This window comes from Platalea leucorodia, assembly GCF_965183815.1.
Source record: "Platalea leucorodia genome assembly, chromosome: 7".
Lineage (NCBI taxonomy): Eukaryota > Metazoa > Chordata > Aves > Pelecaniformes > Threskiornithidae > Platalea > Platalea leucorodia.
In genome coordinates, this window is record NC_138829.1 from 28,939,483 (window position 1) to 28,962,227 (window position 22,745).

General features: G+C 36.1%; 1 protein-coding gene across 7 annotated transcripts in view; it reads left to right on the forward strand.

The window, feature by feature from the left end:
• Nucleotides 1-22,745, forward strand: part of RALGAPA1 (Ral GTPase activating protein catalytic subunit alpha 1) — a 138,336-nt gene that overhangs the window by 89,049 nt on the left and 26,542 nt on the right. For 5 of the 7 annotated variants that reach the window (XM_082318766.1, XM_082318768.1, XM_082318772.1 and 2 more), the window contains 6 exons: nucleotides 1,426-2,290; nucleotides 3,821-3,892; nucleotides 4,795-4,918; nucleotides 6,650-6,805; nucleotides 15,426-15,584; nucleotides 17,492-17,619. In XM_082318766.1, the coding sequence (XP_082174892.1) occupies nucleotides 1,426-2,290; nucleotides 3,821-3,892; nucleotides 4,795-4,918; nucleotides 6,650-6,805; nucleotides 15,426-15,584; nucleotides 17,492-17,619 (1,504 nt within the window). Of the gene's footprint in view, nucleotides 1-1,425; nucleotides 2,291-3,820; nucleotides 3,893-4,794; nucleotides 4,919-6,649; nucleotides 6,812-15,425; nucleotides 15,585-17,491; nucleotides 17,620-22,745 lie in introns of those variants that run through there. The other 2 variants (XM_082318770.1, XM_082318771.1) reach the window with 2 other exon arrangements.

A 22,745-nucleotide genomic window follows, 5' to 3' on the forward strand; every position in this document is an offset into this window, starting at 1 on the left:
AGATCTGTCATGACAGTCAGTATGCATTACAAATTTGCCTTTATTCTTCCAGTTAAACCAATTAAGACAGCTTAAACTGCAAAAAGAAATTTGTTTATTAAACACTAGTTTTTATTGTGTATAAATACACAATATAAGGGGAGGTGAATTCATCATACCATACTTCATCATAACAGGAGGTTACATTTTCTCAGTAAATTCTGAATGAAAAAGTAACGTGGTTCAGAACATTCTAGTTTGATGGATTTTTGGTGAGAAAGAAGGTGGGAAGTGTTTGCAGCAGTTTTCAATGTTTAATATAGTTTAAAATATATGATGTAATCCTGAGGAATAGAGTCTTGATCTATTTTCCCCTTGTAAATCCCAAACTCAGGGCACCCAGGTCCTGTTAAAAGAGAGAGGCTGCAGAAATAATGTGCTTTGCCATATTGATCCTGTTTTCTCTTCTACCTGTGATCTTCAGCAGTGTAATACTTCTGTGTATGGGTTCTTCAGTGGGTACTCTGAGCAGTTGAGGATTGTCTGCCTGACAATTTCACTTTGACCAGCTCTGTACTTCATGGGTAATGTAGAGTGGATTTGATAGAAGAATCCAATAACAACAAAGTACTGGGTTAGCAGGATGTGGTATAAACATTAAGAAATTCCTTTTGTGAATTTAGATAATGTTGCATGCAAGTGGAAGGTATGCAACAAAAAGGACGTGGCAAAACCATATTGAAATACCAGTGCATCTCACAAGTTGAATTTCAGATAAGATAGGCACAATTAACTTCTCTTTCTCCCTCCAAGTTTTTCCAGCCTGAAACTTCTCAAAATGCAGTTGGGGCATGAGATGGGCTTTTTGAAAATTTTGCTACTGTTATATTGAGTTCAGTGTAGATAGCCCAGTCTTTGGTTTGGTACTTTAAAATCATCCAGTATTATTCTCAACCTAACCTACAGCTATATGCTCCCTGGGGAAATTAAGATGGATTAGAGGTTTTGTGCATCTATGTTCCTTTGTTTTTCACAATGTAATGATGTGTATAAATATAAAAGTCCACTGCAGTTGGAAATGGACTTCTTACAACACAGTTATGATCTCTACTTCATCAGCAATTTAAGATTTATTTTCACTAGATTAAGAAATTGTGTATTTTAGGAGAACCATGCTGATTACAAAGCTATGGTAAAGGAGGTGTGGTAGGCTGTAAAATAATGAAGATGCTTCTTCAACTATCTTATGATTTTTCATGCTATTTATATGAGAGACCAGTGTTCATCAAAATACATATTTTCCATTACTGAGTTGGCTGTATCCTAACCTTGCAGTGCTCATCCTCTGTTTAAAACTCACAAAGAAGAGGAGACCAAAAGAAATACATAAATCTCAGTGTTGTTTTTGGAACTCTTCTTTTAAAACTTACGTTCTTTCTCTTGCAGTGAAAACTCACATGCAACAAGGATTAATTTCTGTTGCTGCTCGTACTGTGATAACACATCTAGTCAACCACTTAGGCCACTATCCTATGAGTGGAGGTCCTGCTATGCTAACCAGTCAAGTGTGTGAAAACAACGACAATCCATACAGTGAAAGTCCTGAGCTTTCTCCTGAACTTTTCGAGAACCCAAACCTTCAATTCTTTGTGTTAAACAATACTTCCCTGGTATCTTGCATACAAATCCAAGCAGAAGACGACATGCCTGGGGGAGGACTGTCTGCTGGACTTGCATCTGCTAATTCAAATGTTAGAATTATAGTGCGTGATCTGTCTGGCAAATACTCGTGGGATTCGGCCATTTTGTATGGACCATCATCTTTATGTGGATCTTCACAACAAACTTCTTTTGCACTTTCATTATCTCAACAAGATAAACCAGAAGATGCTCTTTCATCTTTTGAGCATGTGGAGGATGTATCTGCAAGGGATGGAATTACACTCCAAGTAAAAAGGAAATTTAGAGACACTGTACCAACATGGGATACCATCAGGGATGAAGAAGATGCCCTTGATGAGCTCCTACAGTATTTAGGTGTTACAAGCCCTGAATGCTTACAGAGAACTGGTGTCTCACTCAACATTCCTGCTCCTCAACCAGTCTGCATTTCAGAGAAGCAGGAGAACGATGTCATCAATGCAATTCTGAAACAGCACACAGAAGAGAGGGAGTTTGTTGAAAAGCATTTCAATGATTTAAATATGAGAGCTATGGAGCAGGATGAGCCAACCTCACAAAAGCCCCAGTCAGCATTTTACTACTGCAGATTACTTCTCAGTATACTGGGAATGAATTCTTGGGATAAAAGGTAAAAAGAAAAAACTCACAATTTAAGAACTTTCTTTTAAGGAATTGTGCTATTCTTACTGTGTAATAATAGTTGAACATAGAGTGGGTTAAGCCAAAAATACTCCAGGCCAGCCAACAAAAGAGGAGAGGGGATGTGCAACTATGGGGAAAATGGCAGTTTTCTTCTGCATTTCAACCTGTCATTTAGAGAGACAGAAAGGAGGAACCTGTTGCCTTTGTTGCTATTTATATTCTTTCCTTAGAACAGTGTTGGAAGGCAAATTGAAGGAGTGATATCTTTTCTAATAATCCTTTCACTAACTGTACTAAGGCATACTACGATGGGTAAAGAAGGCATCTTTTTTGATTTCTTTGCTTCCCATGTATGTTCCTGCAAAAATCACTACCTTTCTATGCCAGAATGAGACTCTGAAAGTGTCATATTCTCAGCTATTGTGTTGCTGGACAGTGTCCTGCTGCTTTGCCTGCTAAGAGCATGCTTGCATGCAGCCTCAAAGCATTGCATCTGTGTTAGCTAATGAGAAAGATGTGTCCCCTACTATTTATTTCAACATTGGCAATGTTTGGGTATTGCTTGGGTATTGTTTAGAACAACAGGAGACAAACCATGTTCAGTTACAAAAGTAATGTTGCTGTTTACGTTATTATTTTTGCGTGGGTGTAGTTAGGTGTAGGTCTGCATATACATGTGGGTATGTACAAATATTAGCATCCTAGAATTTAAGGGTCTTTCTGAAATCTTGGTTTTGCCATAGCTGTCAAATTCCATATTAGATCTCACTATGAAGGGAAATGGATATTCTATAAAACAAAAATCATATGTGTCACTGAGATATCACTGGAATCGGACAAAATTTTGGTGTTATAACCCTTCTTGTTTGGGTCTTTAATTCCTCAAGGCAGTCTGGTTTTGAACAGTACTGTTCTTAAAACTCATTCCACTGTGTTTTGTGGGAAACATCTTAAGTGCAGTTTAAAAGAAATGAAAAGTGCCTTTCTTGCTCTAACATATTGTTTTGTCTTTTCTTTAAATTGTTACAGCTGGCTGGGCGACTAGTGAGCTATGTTCTGCTCTCGTCTGCAATTCAGAATAGCAAAAGCTCTGTGTTTAATGCACTAACTCCCTAGGACAGTAGATTATGGGAGCGTCTTTTGTCACTAAGCATATATATTGCGGCCTAGTAAAATGTGCAGCTTATATATGCGTCAAAGGGAGTTCTGCCTGTTCTTCTGTAGAGAAGAGATTGATTGCAGTGGGATCCAATAGGTTGACAGAAGAAAGTGGAAAAAAGTAAAGGTTGTACTCAGGGCTATCATGGATATAGAAGATTTCCTGGAGTAAAAAAAAATTGCTTGTATATTTTTTGAAAGATATCTTAATGTTTTATATAAGAAAAGACTATTGAAAAGGCAAAAGCATTTGTTGGCTGTTCTTGAATGGACCTGGAAATGTTCTTGTACCATTCTTGTACTGTTCTGTATCCATCAGTGAACAGGTAATAAAAGAGTTACAAATTTCTCTATTTAGAAGGAGCTTTCATCTGCTGAAGAAAAATGAGAAGTTACTTCGAGAACTCAGAAATTTGGACTCAAGACAATGGTAAATTCTTTTAATGGCTGCCTACTTATTTGTTTTAAGTGTGCTTGTACTTAAATGGCTCTAATTGCATAGATGTGAGAGTTGAACTAATTTTTAAAATAGTTTTGTAAATTATTCATGTATTTTGCACTGTATTGTAGTTATTGGTGTTATATTGAACTTACATTGGTGTTATTTGTAGGGTGAAACTCTACAAGTAGAATATCAAGAGATAGAGCAAACTTCAAAATAACTTAAAATTATGAACATTTGTATGCATAGCATGGAATAGTTTTAAAACTTTCATGTATCAAAGTCTTCACATTTTAAGCTTCGGCTAATTGTTTAGCTGTTTTCCACTGCTGTTAGTATTTGAAGACATGGAATTAAAAACTTTGAATTGTTTTTGTAGAAGTTGAAGTAAAATCCAGTGGAGGGTTTTAGAAGTGTGAGAAACCACCTTCAGTTGCTCCAATGTCTGACAGCAAACTGTGAACAGAAGACATTGCTATAGCACTTAAAGATTTTTCATTCAGTTGCATAAGCTGCATTTGCCACAGCATTCACAAGGCACTGTTGTTAATGGGCAGTGCAGTGTCAATAATGCCAGGTTTTGCTCATTTCAGAAACCCAGCTATTCCATTAGCAATTGGTGCTGCCAGCACCATCCTACATCTTAGAAGTGATGAAAGGGGTAAATGCTGTTCATGTATAGCAAAACTTTAGGCTCTAGAGAAGACGAGACTAGAAAAGACAGAATGGGAATACGGAAATACAGAAGGTATTCAAAAAGAAGGCATATAGTTATGCTTCCACTATGTTTTTCAATGTTTTAAAAGCCATGCTCTGTGTGTACTGTTTGCATATTTTGGTTTCATATTAGTAAAGGCACTGTCATGCAGTGACCATTCCGTGTTTTACAGCCGAGAGACACACAAGATTGCAGTGTTTTATGTTGCTGAGGGACAAGAAGATAAACACTCCATTCTTACTAATACTGGGGGAAGTCAAGCCTATGAGGATTTTGTAGCTGGTCTTGGCTGGGAGGTATTTATCAAAGCGTTTTTATCCTGAGTTTATTTACAGAGAAAATTACTGACCCCTTTAGATATTATAAGTCTTTGGCTCTTTAGCACTACTCACAAGTACTGAAATACACTGTTTTGCAAGTAAGATGTAGAGAAGAATTCTGGTTTTAATTTCATTAGCAATACTGGCTATTTAATTTTAAGCTCTTTCAATTTAAGAAAGTCTGTGCAGGCAGAGGTGATTCTTTAATGTGCAGTCCTGTAGTTGGCTTTCATGGACTGATTAGGAGGCATCTTGATTTCCCTGTAGGCCTGTGAAGTGTTAAGTCCATTGAAATTAGAGATTTGCTCAAATTTGGGAGTCAAAAAAATAAAAACATGCAGCTTCCCTCATGCTCCCCTCTTCCTGCCTTGGCATCTATCTGTTCACACACTCCTCTCCATGTCTCTTCCAGCAGTCAGAGATACTGTCATGTACCCCATCATCTATATGGACCTGCAACTCTTTAGTCACTAGTTCTATACTGTTACGAGGATTTCCTTTTCTGCCTCCTTTCTTTCTGACCGCACAGGATTAGCTTCCATTGTAAAGTTCAACTCGGCACTGTTGCACGAAGTAAAGGAATCACTCCTGCTCCTGGCTGACTGCATAAGAATCTGCAGGTTTTCTGTTCCTCTTGTGACTTGGGTTCGTCAGGAGTGTCCACAGGAGTGTCCATCTTATTTGTTCTTTTTCTTACTCCTTGGGTATATAAGAGCACTACTAGATTAGCAGTGTGGATAATGACTCTGACTTTTCCACAGGAACAGAGGGAAACTGCTAGAAGTCTGCTGACTGTCATAGAATCATAGAATCATAGAATCGTTAAGGTTGGAAAAGACCCTTAAGATCCCTGAACATAGATGTTTATTTCCCACATTCCTGATTCTTCAGGAGAAAAAAAAATCAAGTTACTGTCTTCAAATATCCTTCTTTAGTGGGTTAATTCTCTTAGCCTTTATTAGCTAGATTAAAGAGTTGCTAATTTGGATTAATCTTCCATGGTGAGACATCTAATATTTTAACCTCTTAACATTGCATTCTGGATTCTTTATTAACAGAAAAGCGAATATATCCCATGTGGGCAGAGATTAAAGGTATTCATGGCTGAGATACAGCTTTCTTTAGGCACTGTTGTAAAAGTGAAATAGCACATTAAGCATGCTTATTTGTTTAGTGCCAAACTATTTCCCATAGAACTAAGACTTAGAAACTTATTTACTAATTATCAGTTCATTTCCTGTGATTTTTTTCATATTCACAGAATGAAAATTTCTCAAGAAAATATATGGAAGGTAACAAGACAATTTAAAATTGTCTGGCTCTCACACAGGGTTTCTTCAGAGCTCAGGTCAAGGCTGATGTAGTATCACAGAATTTTTAAAAATTCAAAAAGCACATGTAAGTGACTAGAGTCAACTGATCAGGGAATAATACAGTAAATATTCATTTACACAACCTTTCCTTTTCTCTAACTGCTTCACAGCAGCATCTGTGGTGATCGTGGAATATAGAATGCCACTGCACTGTAGCTGATTTCCAATCTAGTCAGTGAGTCTGAGCTCTTTTAGAAAAGCATAACTGTACTATTATGAAAAGGACCTTCAGTTTTAAAAATTCAGTTGAAAGTACATTTCAAAGTATAAAGAATGTATTTATCACCTGATAATTTTTTTTTTTTTCCTAATGCTTCCTGGGCTTTACTTCTAGGTAAATCTCACAAACCATTGTGGCTTTATGGGAGGACTGCAGAAAAACAGAAGCACTGGACTGACGACTCCATATTTTGCTACCTCGACAGTAGAAGTAATGTTCCATGTGTCAACAAGAATGCCTTCTGATTCAGATGACTCTTTAACAAAAAAGGTAGGTGTTTCTGAATAACAGATTTTCTTTTGGTAATAAACCTGGAGAAATTAGAGTCAAAGAAAATCCAGTAACTTTTTCTGAAAAAACATATCATACCTTTACCTGCCAGTAGTTGGTATTTTATTGAAGTAGGTTAAGCCATATAAATTATTCTCTACCAATTTCTAATTTTGCCATACTGGTGATTTTTGCCATCATTGCAAATGTTGGCAGGATCACATGTATAGTGGTGAAAGGAGGGTAATGGTTTGTGTAGAAGAAAAAGCATTACGTCTGAATGACGTTTTAGTACTTGGAGACTTTAAATGCCAATTAATAAATATGTGGTGAGTACTTTCTAAGATGACTTTGTATTCACTTAAGAGTCACGTGCTGTCTATTAACATAATTATCCCTTCAAAAAGAAGTTGAAAATATTAAGAATTCAACAATTTTTATTGTATATAAGGTGTTTTGTCTTGGAGCAGGCACAAATGCTCAACGGTGATATGATCTCTCATAGCCACATTAAGAAAAAAATGGTTTTCTGTATTGGTATTTTTTTCTTTAGAATTTAATAAATTCTGTATTAGTGATAATAAGTTACGGTCTCAAACATGTGTCCTATTATAAATGAACAATTGGCTATCATTAGACTGTCCCCTGTCCTGCGTACATACATCTTCAGATGTGCTAATCCATTCAGTAGACACGTTAATGAGCATTGGGTGAAGTGTAATATTGGAGGAACTGAAGCTGGTTGACCTCAGCATGGAGTTTAATACTTGTAATTAAATTAGACAGTAGACAGTTAGTAAAGAGAGAAATAGCCATGCCTCTGGCAAGCTTCAATTATTAATGACTTTTTTGTTCTTTGTGTTCAACTTGAAGAAAAAATATTATTGTTATTATTATAGACTGACTAGGAGTACTAACTTCTCACTGTCGCATCTTAGGTTGGTTTGTTTGGTGTTTTTTTCTTAAATTAAAAAATGGGGTTTTTTTGAATCCCTATGGTGCTGGGTCCTTTCTGTTCTTTATTTCCTGAAGTAGAGCCAGGGTAATACTTAGGTTGTTAAATTATTTATAGAAGTGCTTTAATAGCAAAAATAACTAATTTTAAAATAGATTGTTGCTATTGCTCTAGCATAGAACAGTGTGTGTGTGTGTATATATATACATGGTTTTTTTCTAAGTTGACTGGCTTCTGTATTTTTTAAACAGAAACTTGGTTTTATAAAACACAGCTTATAATTATCCTTACAATGTTTGTTCATAATCTGTTTGAATTAGAGCATTATAAAGTGTTGACAAGGGGGAAGATGGGTCACAGTGAAAATTAATTAATAATAAATAATTTGCAAATGCTGTGGACTTCAGCAGAACACACAGGGAGGATCTCATATCTGCTTCCAGATGCACCCTGAATCTACATATAGCTGTTCCTGCCAGGCAAGATTCAGCGCTGGTCCAGGCTTCTTGTGATTTAGCTTGAGAAAATGGTGTCAGCTGGACTTTTTAACAACTCCAGCTTGCCCCAGACCTATTTCTCTCCTCCTTTACCCACAACCTCGCTTGTCAGTAATTTGGAATATTTGAGGTCTGTATGGATATATAGAGTGTATCAAAAGATGGGGATTATATTGGTAGCTCAGCTACTGATAGGCTGTTTAATCAAGCTACTTAATTTCTGTGTGACTTTCTTTCCTATTCTTCCTCAGTGTATGGTTTTTGTGCTTCTTTTTAAGCCCAGTTTCCCCATGAATGGAGGCTTGTGAGCCTGCCTTTATGTCTCTCCTCCCTTCCCTAACACCTTTTAGCCCATTTCAATCGAATTCAATAGAGACATGTTTCAAAGGTGTTAATTTCATGTATGTTTAATGAAGATAGGCTAAGTAAAGGAGATAGAGCAAGAGAGACTCTTAGTGCACCTACTCAGCAGGTAAAGACTGCATGGGAAGAAGCATTAGACATCAAGGAACCAGCACCACAGAGAGATGCTATGAAAGTCATCCCAACCTTGAGAAAAACATCAACTGAAGTTTGCATCTTGGGAGAAACCAGCAAGTGCTATCAGGAGACATGAATAGGAAAACAGGTTTAATTATTTTACTAGTTCTGCAACTACTCATGCTACTTAGCCTGAACACATCAGCAAAAGGAATGTGTTTTATGACATGCTGTCCAGCTCACACACAGCACAGGGGACCTCAGAATCATTTGAGAGCTGTTTGTGTGCTAACAGTTGTATTTGTTCTGAGTGCCATGTACTGTTCATGACCTCCAGAGAAACTTGAGTTTGAGCTTCTCTACAGGTCTTTCATGTGCTTTCTTTGTCTATTTCATTCAACGGGAGAAAAACAAGCAAACTTGCAGTAGTTGGCTTAGAACTGCTGCTGTTTTTTATATTGTAAATGTGCCTAGAGGTGCATGATAGGTTCATCTTATAAATGGAAATTAAATTAAATTAAAAGAAAAGTTCTTCCTGCCAGTCCAGCCACTACAAAATCAAGATTCTGCTGTTTCAGAGTCTAAGCCAATTTTAAACTTATTTTCCATCAGTCTTACAGAGTAGTAAATAAAACTTTTAAGTGTCTTGGATACCTCTGAAGTATTTGTTTCTGAAGACATGAACAAGAGCAAGAAAAGGCATGAATTCAGGGAGAACAGATGAAAATCTTCTGAATGTGTAAAGGAACTTAACATTGAAATGCATATATAAAATAGGTATTTAATGTGCAAATAGTAAATTAAAGATTTAATGCTGATAATGCAATCCATTTTGTTTTTCTTAGAATTAAAGCTTAGAGTAAAAAGTATTTACACTACCCTTACAAGAACAAACTTGCAAAGAAAATATCAGGATTAAATGAAACTGTGAAGACTCTCAGTTCACAGAGTGAGAAAGCTCATGTATGTGCCTCTGTAGCTTATCACCTGTCTAGCTCCTCCGTCCTTAGCCTGGTAAAGGAGTGAAGGCATTGTAGGTGAGAATATTATACACAAGATATGTAGATAAAAAGTAGTAATGTTGTTAATGATTGGAATACTAATTCGTCTTGGGCTTTAGGTGTATTACATGGTTCTAGGTTATGTGTGACTTTGTCCTAACCACATAAAAGACTTATATAGACTTATATATATATATCCCAGTATTTATAGCTAGTTTTTTTATTGTGGTATTAACATGTATTGGGAACTTGAAGGTTTATAGATGTAAATTATTAGTACAATATTTTTTTTGAGTTACAATTAAGTACACAGGTTGCTTTAAAAAAAAAAAAAAAAAACAAACAAGCACACCGTAGTTGTTGAAACAAAGTTCTGTGAAAAATTCAGCTAGAGGGTACATATGCTGTAGACAGCAGTGCTGCTCACATTTAATGGGCAAAAGTAGCTGCATTAAGCCATTACTTCAGATGTTTCTGCTTCTTCTGTTCTTTTTATGATGAACACTTTCATTTTTGAAGAAGAAGAAAGTTGGGGCTAGCTGTTGTATCATAAGAAAATATGATAGCCTTTTTTCTCCTTTAGGTAAGTGAGTATTAGAAATTACAGTAATTTTGGCAAGAGTTCAAGGGTTAATGCAACAGATAAATAAAAGGAATTTTCTGTAAATTGAGCCCTGCATTATTTCACTTGTCTTGCCTTTCCAAACCTAACTCATTTAATTTTAAAAAGTAAATACTTAAATTCTTCCTGACAGTGTGCTTTGCTTTTACTATCGTTTATTACTTCAATTATACTTGGTATCACTTAGAACAATCTGCCATTTGGAAATTTCAGTATAGCCTGCAGCTTAGTATTAAGTCTGGCTGCTATTGTAACATGTACAGCATATGACACTAATGTATCAAAATTAGATTTGATCATCCCTCCTGGTTATATTTATTTCACATTTCTTTTGTATTCAGTTAACGTAAATGTATTAGGAGAGCTGACACATGATGATGGCTGTGGAGTAAGAATATTTTAAAGTATTTTGAGTTAAATTTGAAATTTCAGGTAACCTAACAGTCGGTCATTTTTATATATTTGTTTTAATGGAGTAGAGTTTCAAAGCAAGCCTAAAAAAATCTGTTTGTCTCTGACATCTCCTCAGGGCTGTCTTCCCAACAGCTCAGGTTCAAAATGGCTAAAACAGAGTTCTTAATCTCTTTCTCATTGCCACCTTTCTGGATCACCATGGATAACATGACCATTGTGCCTGTCACTTGTGCCCATAGCCTGAACTCATCTTTAATTTGGTCCACTTTCTGGATTCTTACATTCAGTCTGTGCTTAAGACTCTGCTCTTTTTTCTACGTAGCATTTCTTGCAAGGTAGCCTTTCCATACACACAGTTAAAATTTATCCACTATATCCTAAACTGTTGTTTTGATTGCTGAACCTTCCTTTCTCTGGCCTTGACACTTTCATTCTTGAAGAATGCTGCTATAAAAGACGTTTTTCTAATCTTTAACGCCTTTTTACAGTTTCTTTGCATTTGTCCATCTCCATTTTGTGTCTTGCCTTATGCTTAGATAATAAACTCTCTAGAGCAGTTCGATCTGCATTTATGCAGTATTTAGCATTTTAGAATATTGGTATATAATCTATAGTTCCAGGTGTTTCAGCTATAGTGTATTACCCGTTACTTGAAATATAACATTATTTTAGAGAATTTTATTATTTATATTATTGCTGTGCCTTACTTCTCTAATAAGGATTTGCACTTTGTTTTGCTTTATGTGATTTATACACGTACAAAGTTGTAAATTTAGGAAGACAAGGTCAGGAAATGAGTGTGAAGATGTAGTCGCTTACACAATCGGTGGTGAGTTTTGAGTAACCATTGACACAGATTTCAGTCTTGGTACCTGTACATTCTCTGTGCACCAAATCTGATTCTGTTAGATAACATTGGGGCCACACCTTCTTCTTGGAAAACCGTGTTGCTGCCTGTCCTTTAGATTTCAGTGAGCAGAGGTGGTTGTAGCTCAGTATCTGTGTACCACTGGTGTCCAGAACATTGAATTCTGGGATGCTTCCAATTCAACACAAAGACATAAAGAATCCAGATTAAAGTTGAAAGAGGTCAGGCTCTGGCTCTCCTGTAGTGTAATAATTACAGTAAATTATGGATTCTCCAAGTGTTTGCTGTGCTTGCAGGAGAGCTTTGTTGTGGAGTACTGCTCAATTTCAAGGTCCTTCAACAGGGAACTGAAAAATGAAGAAAAACTGAAATTCTTCCTTCTGAAAAGTTTATATAAAACCTAACAGACCTTGGAAAGGTTTTCTAGACAATTTCAGGTACTGGATCTCTTCCATGAATCAAGTGGTGTTGATGAGTCAAGTTACCACCATTCAAGCTTTCTCATAAGCTTTGCTTGCTGACCATGGTGGGGATATCTGAAAGAAGCAATAAGGAGAACTATATTAGTGTCAGAGCTTCTTCTGATCTACTCTTGAAAAAGGAACAGAATGACTTATCCAGAACCTAATTTTTCTCCAAACATAAAAGATGAAATTGTCAACACCCAGTCTTGTTTACTTGTCTATTATTTTTGTCAGTCTTCTACCTCCCATAATGGAAACAAGGCATTGATCATAGTTTTGATCTTAAGTACTTCACGTCTTGTTGGAAACCACCGCTCACGGTTTATATCATCACCCACCTACTTGCACCATCTGATTTTGACTCTCAATTCATTATATGTCACTTTACTCAAATTGGATCTTTGTCAGATCATTCTTGGTAGTAATCATGAGGTGAAACACACCTGACAGGACTTGGAACTCATTGGAATAATCTGATTCATTTTCCTTTACCTCTGTAGCAGTTAGTGCTTTTAGCCTGGAATGTATACTCACACCTCTATGGGGGTATAAAGCAAACTTTGAAATTGGAGAGAAAAGTCACTAATGGCTTCAGTACACTTGGCATCTAAAAATATGTGCCCCTTGTCAGTAATCCTCCTCCTGAAATAACCACACAATACACTTCTATCACACCAAAATCTGTGTCAGTCTGATGTGAAAGCATGCATCAGTAGCCATGCTCCATCTGGGTAGCTTTCACAGAAGTGCAAGAACTGATGTCCTGTCTGATTAGCTGCAGATAGCAGTAACAGGTACACAGGGGCAACCTTGGATAAACGAAATTTAGAGGCAGTGATGCCCTCAAGAAGCTGCACTATGGAAACTCTCTATATGTTTTGGATTTTAAAGCCATTTATTTGGCATGTACACTGTCCCTTGTTTCTAACAGTGTAGGAGTTTGTTGTCTTTGTGTCCAAAGATGGTAAGTAAAGGAGGGCTAATTCTTCTACTAAACAGTTCTGTATTGCTGAATTAGGAATGGTGCAAGTCAGTGATGGGTCTATCAGCCCTAGTTCTGCTTTTTGGCAGTCGGTTCAATGAGTTCAGTTCAGTCGGTGCACCAGATGGCGATCCCTCAATCTAGGATCATGCAGTTTTTTGACATTCCACAAGATTTCATATCTAAACTGATTTGCCTCTTGCTTTCTTTTTGATTAGGCAACCTCATCCTTCCTGAGTTTTTCACTTGCTTCTAAGCACAGGCCCATCAGTTCCTCATTGTCATATTTCAACAGATAGTTTGACTGGCACTTCACCTAGGAAGGCAGGAGAGGTTCAGGCCCTCAGAACAATTCCACGTCTTTTACAACGTGCGTCACTGCGAAGTGTCGTCCAGGGTTTCTGCAGCTGGTGGTTGCGTGCTGCACATCAGTCATTCAGGTTGCTGCCTGGTTTTGTTCTAATCTAGTCAAATAAAACTCAGCATAGTGAATGTTGTTATAACCAATTCTTTTGTTGGGCTGGGTTTACAGTTGGCACAAGAGCATCCCTAACTAAGTGTTCAGAATAATTCAGCCATCTACAAAAGAGGCAAGAACAGCTTGCTTCAAAGGAACCGCAGTCATTGTAGATTAGATGTATGTGTGATCTGGTCCAGGCAAAACAAATGACTTGTTGAGCATCAGACATCAGACAAGATGTAGGGTATTGATGCCATCTGTCCTTTGCCCAGTCCAACACTGAAGAAAATCCTTTTCTTGTAGAAATACAACCCTGTTTTTCAGTCTGATACAATTTAAAGCCAGCAGAGAAGAGCAGAGATGGCTTCTTTTTTTTCTCTTTTTTTCTTTTTTTCTCTTTTTTCTTTTTTTCTCTTTTTTCTTTTTTTCTCTTTTTTCTTTTTTTCTCTTTTTTCTTTTTTTCTCTTTTTTCTTTTTTTCTCTTTTTTCTTTTTTTCTCTTTTTTCTTTTTTTCTCTTTTTTCTTTTTTCTTTTTTTCTTTTTTTTCTCTTTTCTCTTTTCTCTTTTTTTTTCTTTTTTTTCTTTTCTTTTTTTCTTTTTTTTTTTTTAAACCTGCTGCTGAGAACCAGTATAAGCCTTCAGATAAGATGAAGGTAGCATTCCAGGAGGTTTTGTAGTATAAACAAGTGAATACTTGCAATGAAATTTCTCTGATGACTGTGTATATGTTTTGCTTTTCTTTAAAGTGCAGTTATGTTCTGAAAATGAATACAGAAAATTGTTGCTTTTTCATATACAATAACTTCTTGTAAGTGCTCAGATTAGTATCTGCATGTTACCTCTTAACAGCAGTTCACAGTGCTGTCCTTTGAATAACATCACGGCAATTGTTTGACAAATTCTACCTACCTAAAGCTGTGCAAACAAACTGAAAACTGTGGGTGAAGACAATTGTCAGCTATAACTGGTGATGCACAAGGAGAAAAAAATGAGATTCCATCTTGAATTTTCAGAAATAGCCCTTACTGGAATGAAAATCACGTTTAATAATCTGAATGTATTTGATCAGTATACGTAAAGCCTCTCTCCATGATGTTACCATTTGTTTATCAGATGGTAATGTTTAGCAGAAGGAGCATTTTGGAGCTTCAGTGCAGATAATTCCAAAGTGTTCAAGATACTCCTTAATCTGGTTATGTGATTATGACTGAGGTCACAGCATGGATTTGAGGAACCCATTTGGCCATTCCGAGCCAAATCAAGAGCTATTTGGGGTTTTTGGGGAGCTGGGTTATTTTCACAAAGGTATACAGGTTTCAAGGGAAATGAGCATTTACTTTAGTTAATCTAGGAGCTATGGAAAATGCAGTAGCTGTTCTGCTTTGAAAGCTTTTTGTTTTTACTAGCCTGTTTGGAATTTGGCTAGAATGATGAGGTTAAAGACTGCTCAGATATGTAGCTTTTAGACAGATGTTCATTCATATTCTTTAAAAAAATCATATAGAATTTAGTAATTCGCTGCCTGTCAATGATGGCAATCTTGAAAGCATTTTAGTAAATCAGATTGAGTCACTCTGCATTCTTGAGATAATATAAACAAAATTTTAGCTTTCAGTAGAAAACAGATACTGACATATCTGTTAATTTAAATAGACATTGACACCAATGTATAAAAAGGTATAGCACAAACCAATACTGTGAACTAATACTGTGATTGAAATTGTAAAAGAACAATAGTCTAATTTGATTATTTTATTCATTTTCTTTATTTCTTTTTAGTGGGTTTGTCCTTTTGAAATATGAGCATTTAGCTGTATATGAGCTGTATGGCTATAGAAAGTATTTAAACTGATGGGTTTTTATCCCTGCTTTTCCAGCTAAGACATTTAGGAAATGATGAAGTACACATTGTCTGGTCAGAGCATACTCGAGATTATAGAAGGGGAATAATTCCAACAGAATTTGGTGATGTTCTTATAGTTATCTATCCCATGAAAAACCATATGTTCAGTATCCAGATCATGAAAAAGCCTGAGGTAAGGGGTTTTTTTCTTTTATGTTTCCTGCATATGCTTAATATCAACTGAGTTTTGTTTTGAATCTGAGTTTTTGGTGTAGTAGATTGATCCAACAAGGTGATGTGTCTTTATCATTGACAACTGCAATGGTGGTAGGAGGAAGAGGAAGAACTCAGTGAGTACAATGCATAGTGAAATCAGTAACTTGAAATTGCAAAGGCCTGATCCTGTCAAGCATATCTGCTAACATCATAAAGTGGAAACAAAGCTAGAATATTCTGCGTAATCATTTAAATATTAAGATAAGCTTGGTGAACTTTTTTATCAAATTTGATACGTGACTGTGGGAATTGAATAATACCCTGCTCCAGCTTTCTCCATCCATGTCATATTCCCCTTTCTTCTCAAAGCTAGTTTTCACTTCTCCTTGACTCCGCACAAGAATTTGGAGTTTAATTTAGCTAAGCGAGACCATTCAACTCTTAGGCATATGAACACACAGTCTTTCTAATGACTGTTCCTCAAATGTCTGTGCTGGCCCTGTTCTTAAAACAGTGGTTTAGGGTAGCAAACAGTGACTGAGTAAAAGTAGTCATGAGTGTGTGTCCTGCATAATTTCTGTGTGTGATGTCACTTGCCATGAATTTCTATACTTTAAATATTAAAATTACTTCTAGAAGCACTAATATTAATAAATGAGGTATGACAGAAATAGGACTATCTGATGATAGGCATGAATGATACCCAGTACATGGTCTTGTTATTACTGGGTTACTTATGTTTTTAATTAATAAGTGTATTATTTCTCTTACTACTTTTAAGTACAAAGAGCTGCATTATTGGGGGTGTGGAGGTTAAGAAGGAAAAAGAAAACTATCCCTAGAGCAGGGATTGTTACTCCAACGAGAGGTCCTTGTATGTGAAACATGAAGTGCATTCTGTCAGATTTCAGTATTCTCAAAACTACATTAAATGACTGATGGCAAAAATAATACAGGGATCTAAAATTCTTTTGCAGCATTGGTTTCATCTTAGCAGAAAGAATATTTAGTGTACACTCTGCTCCCTTTGCTGACCTGATGCACAAACTTTGTTCTTCTTCACATGCTTTATGGTCGCAGCTTCAGAACTTTATTCACATGTACAGGAAATGAAGATAAATAGTAGAGTTTTAATTTCTTTTTTTTTTTTTTTTTAATTGGAAAATGATGATTGATTAGAGAAAAATGTAATGCAAAAACATAACATCCATCTGTTCTGTAAACCTTTTGGGTGCTACCTGTACTAAACATCAGGGTTTTCTACTGATCTCACAAGTAAGGGTTTACACTTAGGGTCCAAAGAGGCCAAACTTTCACCACAGATTTGTCCTGTAAAGGGCGTGCAATCTGTATAGATACCATAGAAAGGAAGAAGAACAGCTATAAGAAGAAAAGAAAATGGAAGGTGAGGGTCAGTCCACCAGTAATTGTATGACAGTTGCACATTGAGTTGGTCCTTATGGACATGTTGTATCTAAAGCTATGATAAATATTATTTTAAAATTTGACTAATTATTCCTTTTGCTTACTACCACCTACAATATTGTCATCTAGCCTTTCAACCTTGTAAACATCATATGCATGACTGTTCCTAGGATTTTGGCAGCAAATGTTGGAAATAAGCTTTGATGAGACATAGTATTCAAATGGTTGCTTAATTTTCTTCAAATCCTGTGTTATCTGTTACCAAGGATATCAAGCAGTTATATGGCTGTATATTTCCGCAAGAGAAAAGGTCTGTCATGGAGCACAATAACTGGTCTGATTATCTAGCGATGAGGAGAAATAAAAATTATATATTTGAGTGCTCTATTGTTAATGTTGATTGCTAATTGTTATAGCTAAGATCTTGCTTTATGCTGAATTTCTTAATTTTTTATTCAGGTTCCATTTTTTGGTCCACTCTTTGATGGTGCTATTGTGAATGGAAAAATTCTTCCTATTATGGTTCGTGCAACAGCTATAAATGCAAGCCGTGCATTGAAATCATTAATCCCATTATACCAAAACTTGTATCCTTTCACTCAGATGGTTTCAAAGGTATATACATTCCCTTGCAGTTCTACAGATATGATCTTCATGTTTTCTATCATCTTATATCTTTGACAGATTAACATAGGGAAAATATTTTCAATTTTTTGTGGTGATGGTGCCTTTAGGAAACTTAAACCCATAGAAGACAATTCAGACGAAGACCAGCTTTTTTTAATTAAGTGAAGAATAGATACAGTGCTGAAAAATCGCCTGTTTCTAATATTTTATAATATGTACTTATCAATTCCTGTTAAACAAAATTATTTTAATGACCATTTTGTGAGTAGACTTTCTAAAATAGCAACGTCATGGTGTTAATAATCTTTCTTTTCTTAAAGATATTTAGTATTTATCCAGTATTAATGTGACTTAGTTTTGTTTTCTAGTTCCAAGAGAGATATGAATGCTGTTTTCCTTCAAGATGAGAAATATGTTACATTTTTGTCACACGGATTTTGTTATTCAGCTCAGAATACAAAGGTGTTGTCAAAATGATGTTAGTGTCTTTATAAAGATGTCAGAAAAGGTTATCTCTTTTTTTTTTTTTTTTTTGGTTGGAACTGAAATTGTTGGTTTTTAAAAGGGCTGCTCTTGGAAGAACAGATTTACCAACCAGAAATTAAACAACATAAGGTAAGTCAGTCTCTTATACCTCTCCCCTTCTTAAGACTGATACCTGCTGTATACCTGTTAGTTAAATCAACAAGAACAAACTATTTTTTAATTTCATAAATAGAAAGGTAAGTTTAAATTTTGATCCAAAAGAAATTCTGTGCTTAATTTCCACCCAAGCTGTAGATACTTGTATTTGTCATGTGATAGATTGATGATAAAATACTGTTTTTTCTAAGGCTGACTGTTAATAATCAGACTTTTGGATTAGATATGATGAAGTGGATTTACAGATGAATGATGGATGGTGTTTGATGTGATCACATTAAATGACGTTTGTGCCATTTCTGTAGATGACAGATGTTGATTCATTGTATTTTTATGTTTGGAAAGGTCCGATCTTTTTGTCATTACTCAAGCGGCTTAATCAAAGAATTTTAAATGTATTATCATCATTATACCATGAAAAGTGATGGCTTATAGCATTATATTGATGTATAGTGATGAGCAATTGGAAAACAATTTACTTTGAAATAGCAAACTTTCAGTACCAAAAAAAACCACAAACTTGTATGTTTAAACTTCTTTACAGAATATGGAAGTTGTAATAAATTCATTGGACATAGCTTGCCAGCTCAATGTCTAGGAATTGGCCAGTTCCTAAGAGCTGTGTATTGCACGTTGACTTTTAATTCAGTTCTCCAGATTGTACTTTTTATATGCATCAAAGCACTGCATGTCATTTATGACATAATGTGGCCTGCATTAAAATGTTGATATTTGTCTCCTAGTATGGTTAGCATGATAACTGGAAAGCATTACATATATTTAATATTAGATACTATTGGCTGGTGGGTTTCGTATTATCACTTGGTGAGCTTATGAAGCACCAGTTGATTGGGCAGCTTTGTTAAGTAGTTGGTGGAACTCTTTTTCCACCTGGCTTGAAGTATCTTCTATTCAGTCCTTTGTATAATACTTTGAAAATTCAAATGGGGGTGTGGGCAGTTCTTTAAAAGCTATTTGCTTGGCATGAAATTAGAAAAAACTCTACAAACTTCCCTGGCTTGAATTAGGCTATGTTGGAGTCAGTTGTGTCAGTGGAGAACAGCAAAAAAATGTTGAACTTCAAAGTTTGGCCTAGCTCTCAGTGGTTTAAAAAACTCTTGATTAAAAACGTCATGGACATGCTCTTGGTGTTCAACCCATGGCCAGATTTGAGGTCAAGAAGGAATTTCCCTCATACAAGAATGGCAAAGACTGGTGGGTGTTTCCTGTAACATGGACATGGGCTGTTAACTAGGAATATTTGAAAATTGAATCTAATTATGTTCCTGCAATAGCAGGGAATGGAAGATGTCAAGGATTGTCTTTAGTGTCTCCCGCTTTTTTCCTCTGGCATATTTTAGCTATGGCTGTAGCAGTTCACTACTGGCTTTTAAGTTTGTTGTGGACTGAAGGGTGTGGGGGCAGAAGTATTTTATGGTCTGTGGTTAAGTAGCTTTTCTAGAGACCCCACCAGACTTAATGTCTCTTGCGGAAGACAGGACTTCTTGATCAAGGTGCTGTTTCCTTGTGTTGGAGTGTTGCTGGAGCAAAGAAAAAGAGGACTCAGAGTGGTGAAAACAATACATTCGAAGAGGGAGGAAAAAAGGAACAGAAAAGCTGTTTTTCAGAAGGTACACCAAAAGCAGAGACCCAGCTGGAAAATTGAAGCTGATAACCAAGGCTTCCCATGTGTCCAGGACCATAACGGTGTCAGTGAAGGAGAATTCTCAAGTGATCAGCTCAAAATTAATTTTTGTTTACTTACTTACGGGTATCTAATATACTGGAGCAGCATTAGTTCATTAGGAACTCTGATGATGGTTAGTAGAAATTCAGTTTAATGTGGATCTTGAGGGAACAAGAATACTTGACACTTCTTTCAAACAGAACACATTTCAAGCCCTACACTTCTGTATTAGCTCTCTTAATTTCAAAGCTAGCATCAGTGTACGGATGTCTCTGTGCCTGCAGGTGTGTGGTTCATTTCACTGTGCTGTGTAATACTTGGTGGGCACCTTTTGAGTCAGTGTGGAGTTGATGAGGATATGTATGTCTGTGCTTATCTGTATCTGAGAAATATTTACAGTGTCACGTTGCAGGTCTTTGTGGTGAGGATGGATCATAGTAAACTCTAATTAAAAAGTAGGACTGTGTTGATTTGCTTGCATATGGGATGTGAAGAAAGTGGCACTGAGTTTGGCCCTCATACTTCCAAGGAGGGCTTATCCATCCTCCGAGTTAGTGCATTTTCTAAGTGCAGACCTGACTGAAAAAATCAGCTGTCATTTGTAATCAGCGGGGATATTCAGTCCTCTTCATGTAACCTGATTGCAACTTTTTCCTTATTGCGCTAGTCTGTTAATCATGATGTGGCAATGGGTAGTACACGTGAATAGTATAATAATGGTTGCATGGATACAGGAAATTCGGCTCATCTCCCTTTTATAGTCTGCCCCGACTTTGAGCATGTATTGTACGGTCTGAAGTAGCTTTCTGAGATGGACACATTCTGTCAATCACCTTCCTCTTTTTGACATTATTTTGATACTTCTGATATCAAACTTAGATAGCAAAACATTTTGAAGATTTGATTTTTTTAATGATTTTTAAAGGTTTCATCTACTGTGTTTTTATTCTTTGCTCAGAATACTATAACAATATGTTTCTGTATTGTAGTATTTTAAGATTAAAAATTTACTAAATTTGTCAGCAAACATCAGTCAGGCATGGCAGGTATCCTGCTTTAACTTGGTGCTTGACATTTTCATTGCTGCAGCTGCGTGAAGAGAATATTGCCATTTTGGGTGGAGTTTCTGCATTGATTTGTGGAATTTGCTTTAGTTTACCCTTCGAGGATTCTGCAGTCCCTCACTATCTTTTGGCGGACTGGCTTTCTTGTAACGGTACCCCCTGACCAACAGGCGGCATACATGCACACAGTAGTAGGTGACACGCACAAAACACTTGTATTGTCTTGTTAATGAAGCAGGAGTACCCCCTTCTCTATCTCATAGCTAATGAGTTTCTTCTCATTGCATTTGTCGTTGTAGTAAGTACATGCTTATCTCCTGAATACACTCCAGCTGCACGTATGCTAGGAAAACTTCTAAGACTCGTAACTGCAGGTGTAATAATGGGACTGAATGTTGAGAACAATAGTTTTCACTGTGATGTAGAATAAGGAGGCCAATGTTTAGGGGGTTATTAAATACTCTTTATTTACTAAATTGCATTGAAATTCCTGATAGGAATAAGTTTATTCATGGCTTGCATCTCAGAGGAAGCACTTTGTCACATTCTGAATTCAGAATCTACCATATGTAGGAAATGGATCAATACTAAATATTTTGAACAATAGAAAGAGTGCCTTCATATAAAATTTTACTTGAACTTCCTGAATAAACGACAGATGTTAGCCAGATGCCAAGAGGTGGACCAAGATAATGTTCTTTACTGAGCGTAGGAAGCACCTCCAGTGATCCAACTTGTTAAAATTATTTATGTTATACAACAAACCAACTAGAAACCTTGTGGGAGTGGAATTCCAAATGGGAAACAGCTTGCGTTACTTTTTACACATTGTACACAAATTTTGGAGGGTTAACAATTATTCCAAACTATCTGCACTTAAGGTGCAGTTAGCGCAAATAGTGCAATTCAGACACCATAATGCTTGCTTTCTTATGTAGTATTCCCCTCCCAAAGGATGCTACCTAATATGTAGCTAGACACACAGGAAGAAATTGTGTTTAGCATCTTTTAAATCTGAAATTCGTTGACATTTTAGAACACCAGGAATATAGGTGTTCTATATATATAATCATCATAGCATAATTTTCACCTCTTTATAATACTCTACAAAGTTTTGACCTAATGCCAAGAATTCTTCAACCAATTAGATTTCTGGTTTTTTGGTGTCATATGAAACAGATTAATTTAAATGGCAAAAATATAATGCTATTTTAATTATTCAATCTACAAAATATTATAGAATAAATCTTAATCTAAATTATTTGATAAATTAATCTTTTTTTAATCAAAACTAGAAAATTTACAACCCCTATTTTTTTCGACATCGTATTCCTAAACAATTGGTACTTGATGCATTGTAGCTAACCTTTTTAGACAGTTGTCTTCCAGAGAATGGGAAGATATTAACTCCATATGGTATCTGACAAGACAGTAACTTCTTTATGAATAAAATAATGTGTTTGAGTGGTTTGTTAAAAGTTTCCTCTGTATTAAAAACTCACAGCTCGGAAGTAGCTTTCTTGCTTGATGTGATACTCACCTGCCCCAAGAGAGGGTTTTATTGGAACTGGTAGTGTCACTGTTGTGCCTGTTTGACCATCACCTGCCTCAAGACAGAATGGCAGACATTGGAAAGCTTATCTTTAAAAAGAAAGTGTTTGTTATTCATGACATATAGTGAGCAAAGAGTATT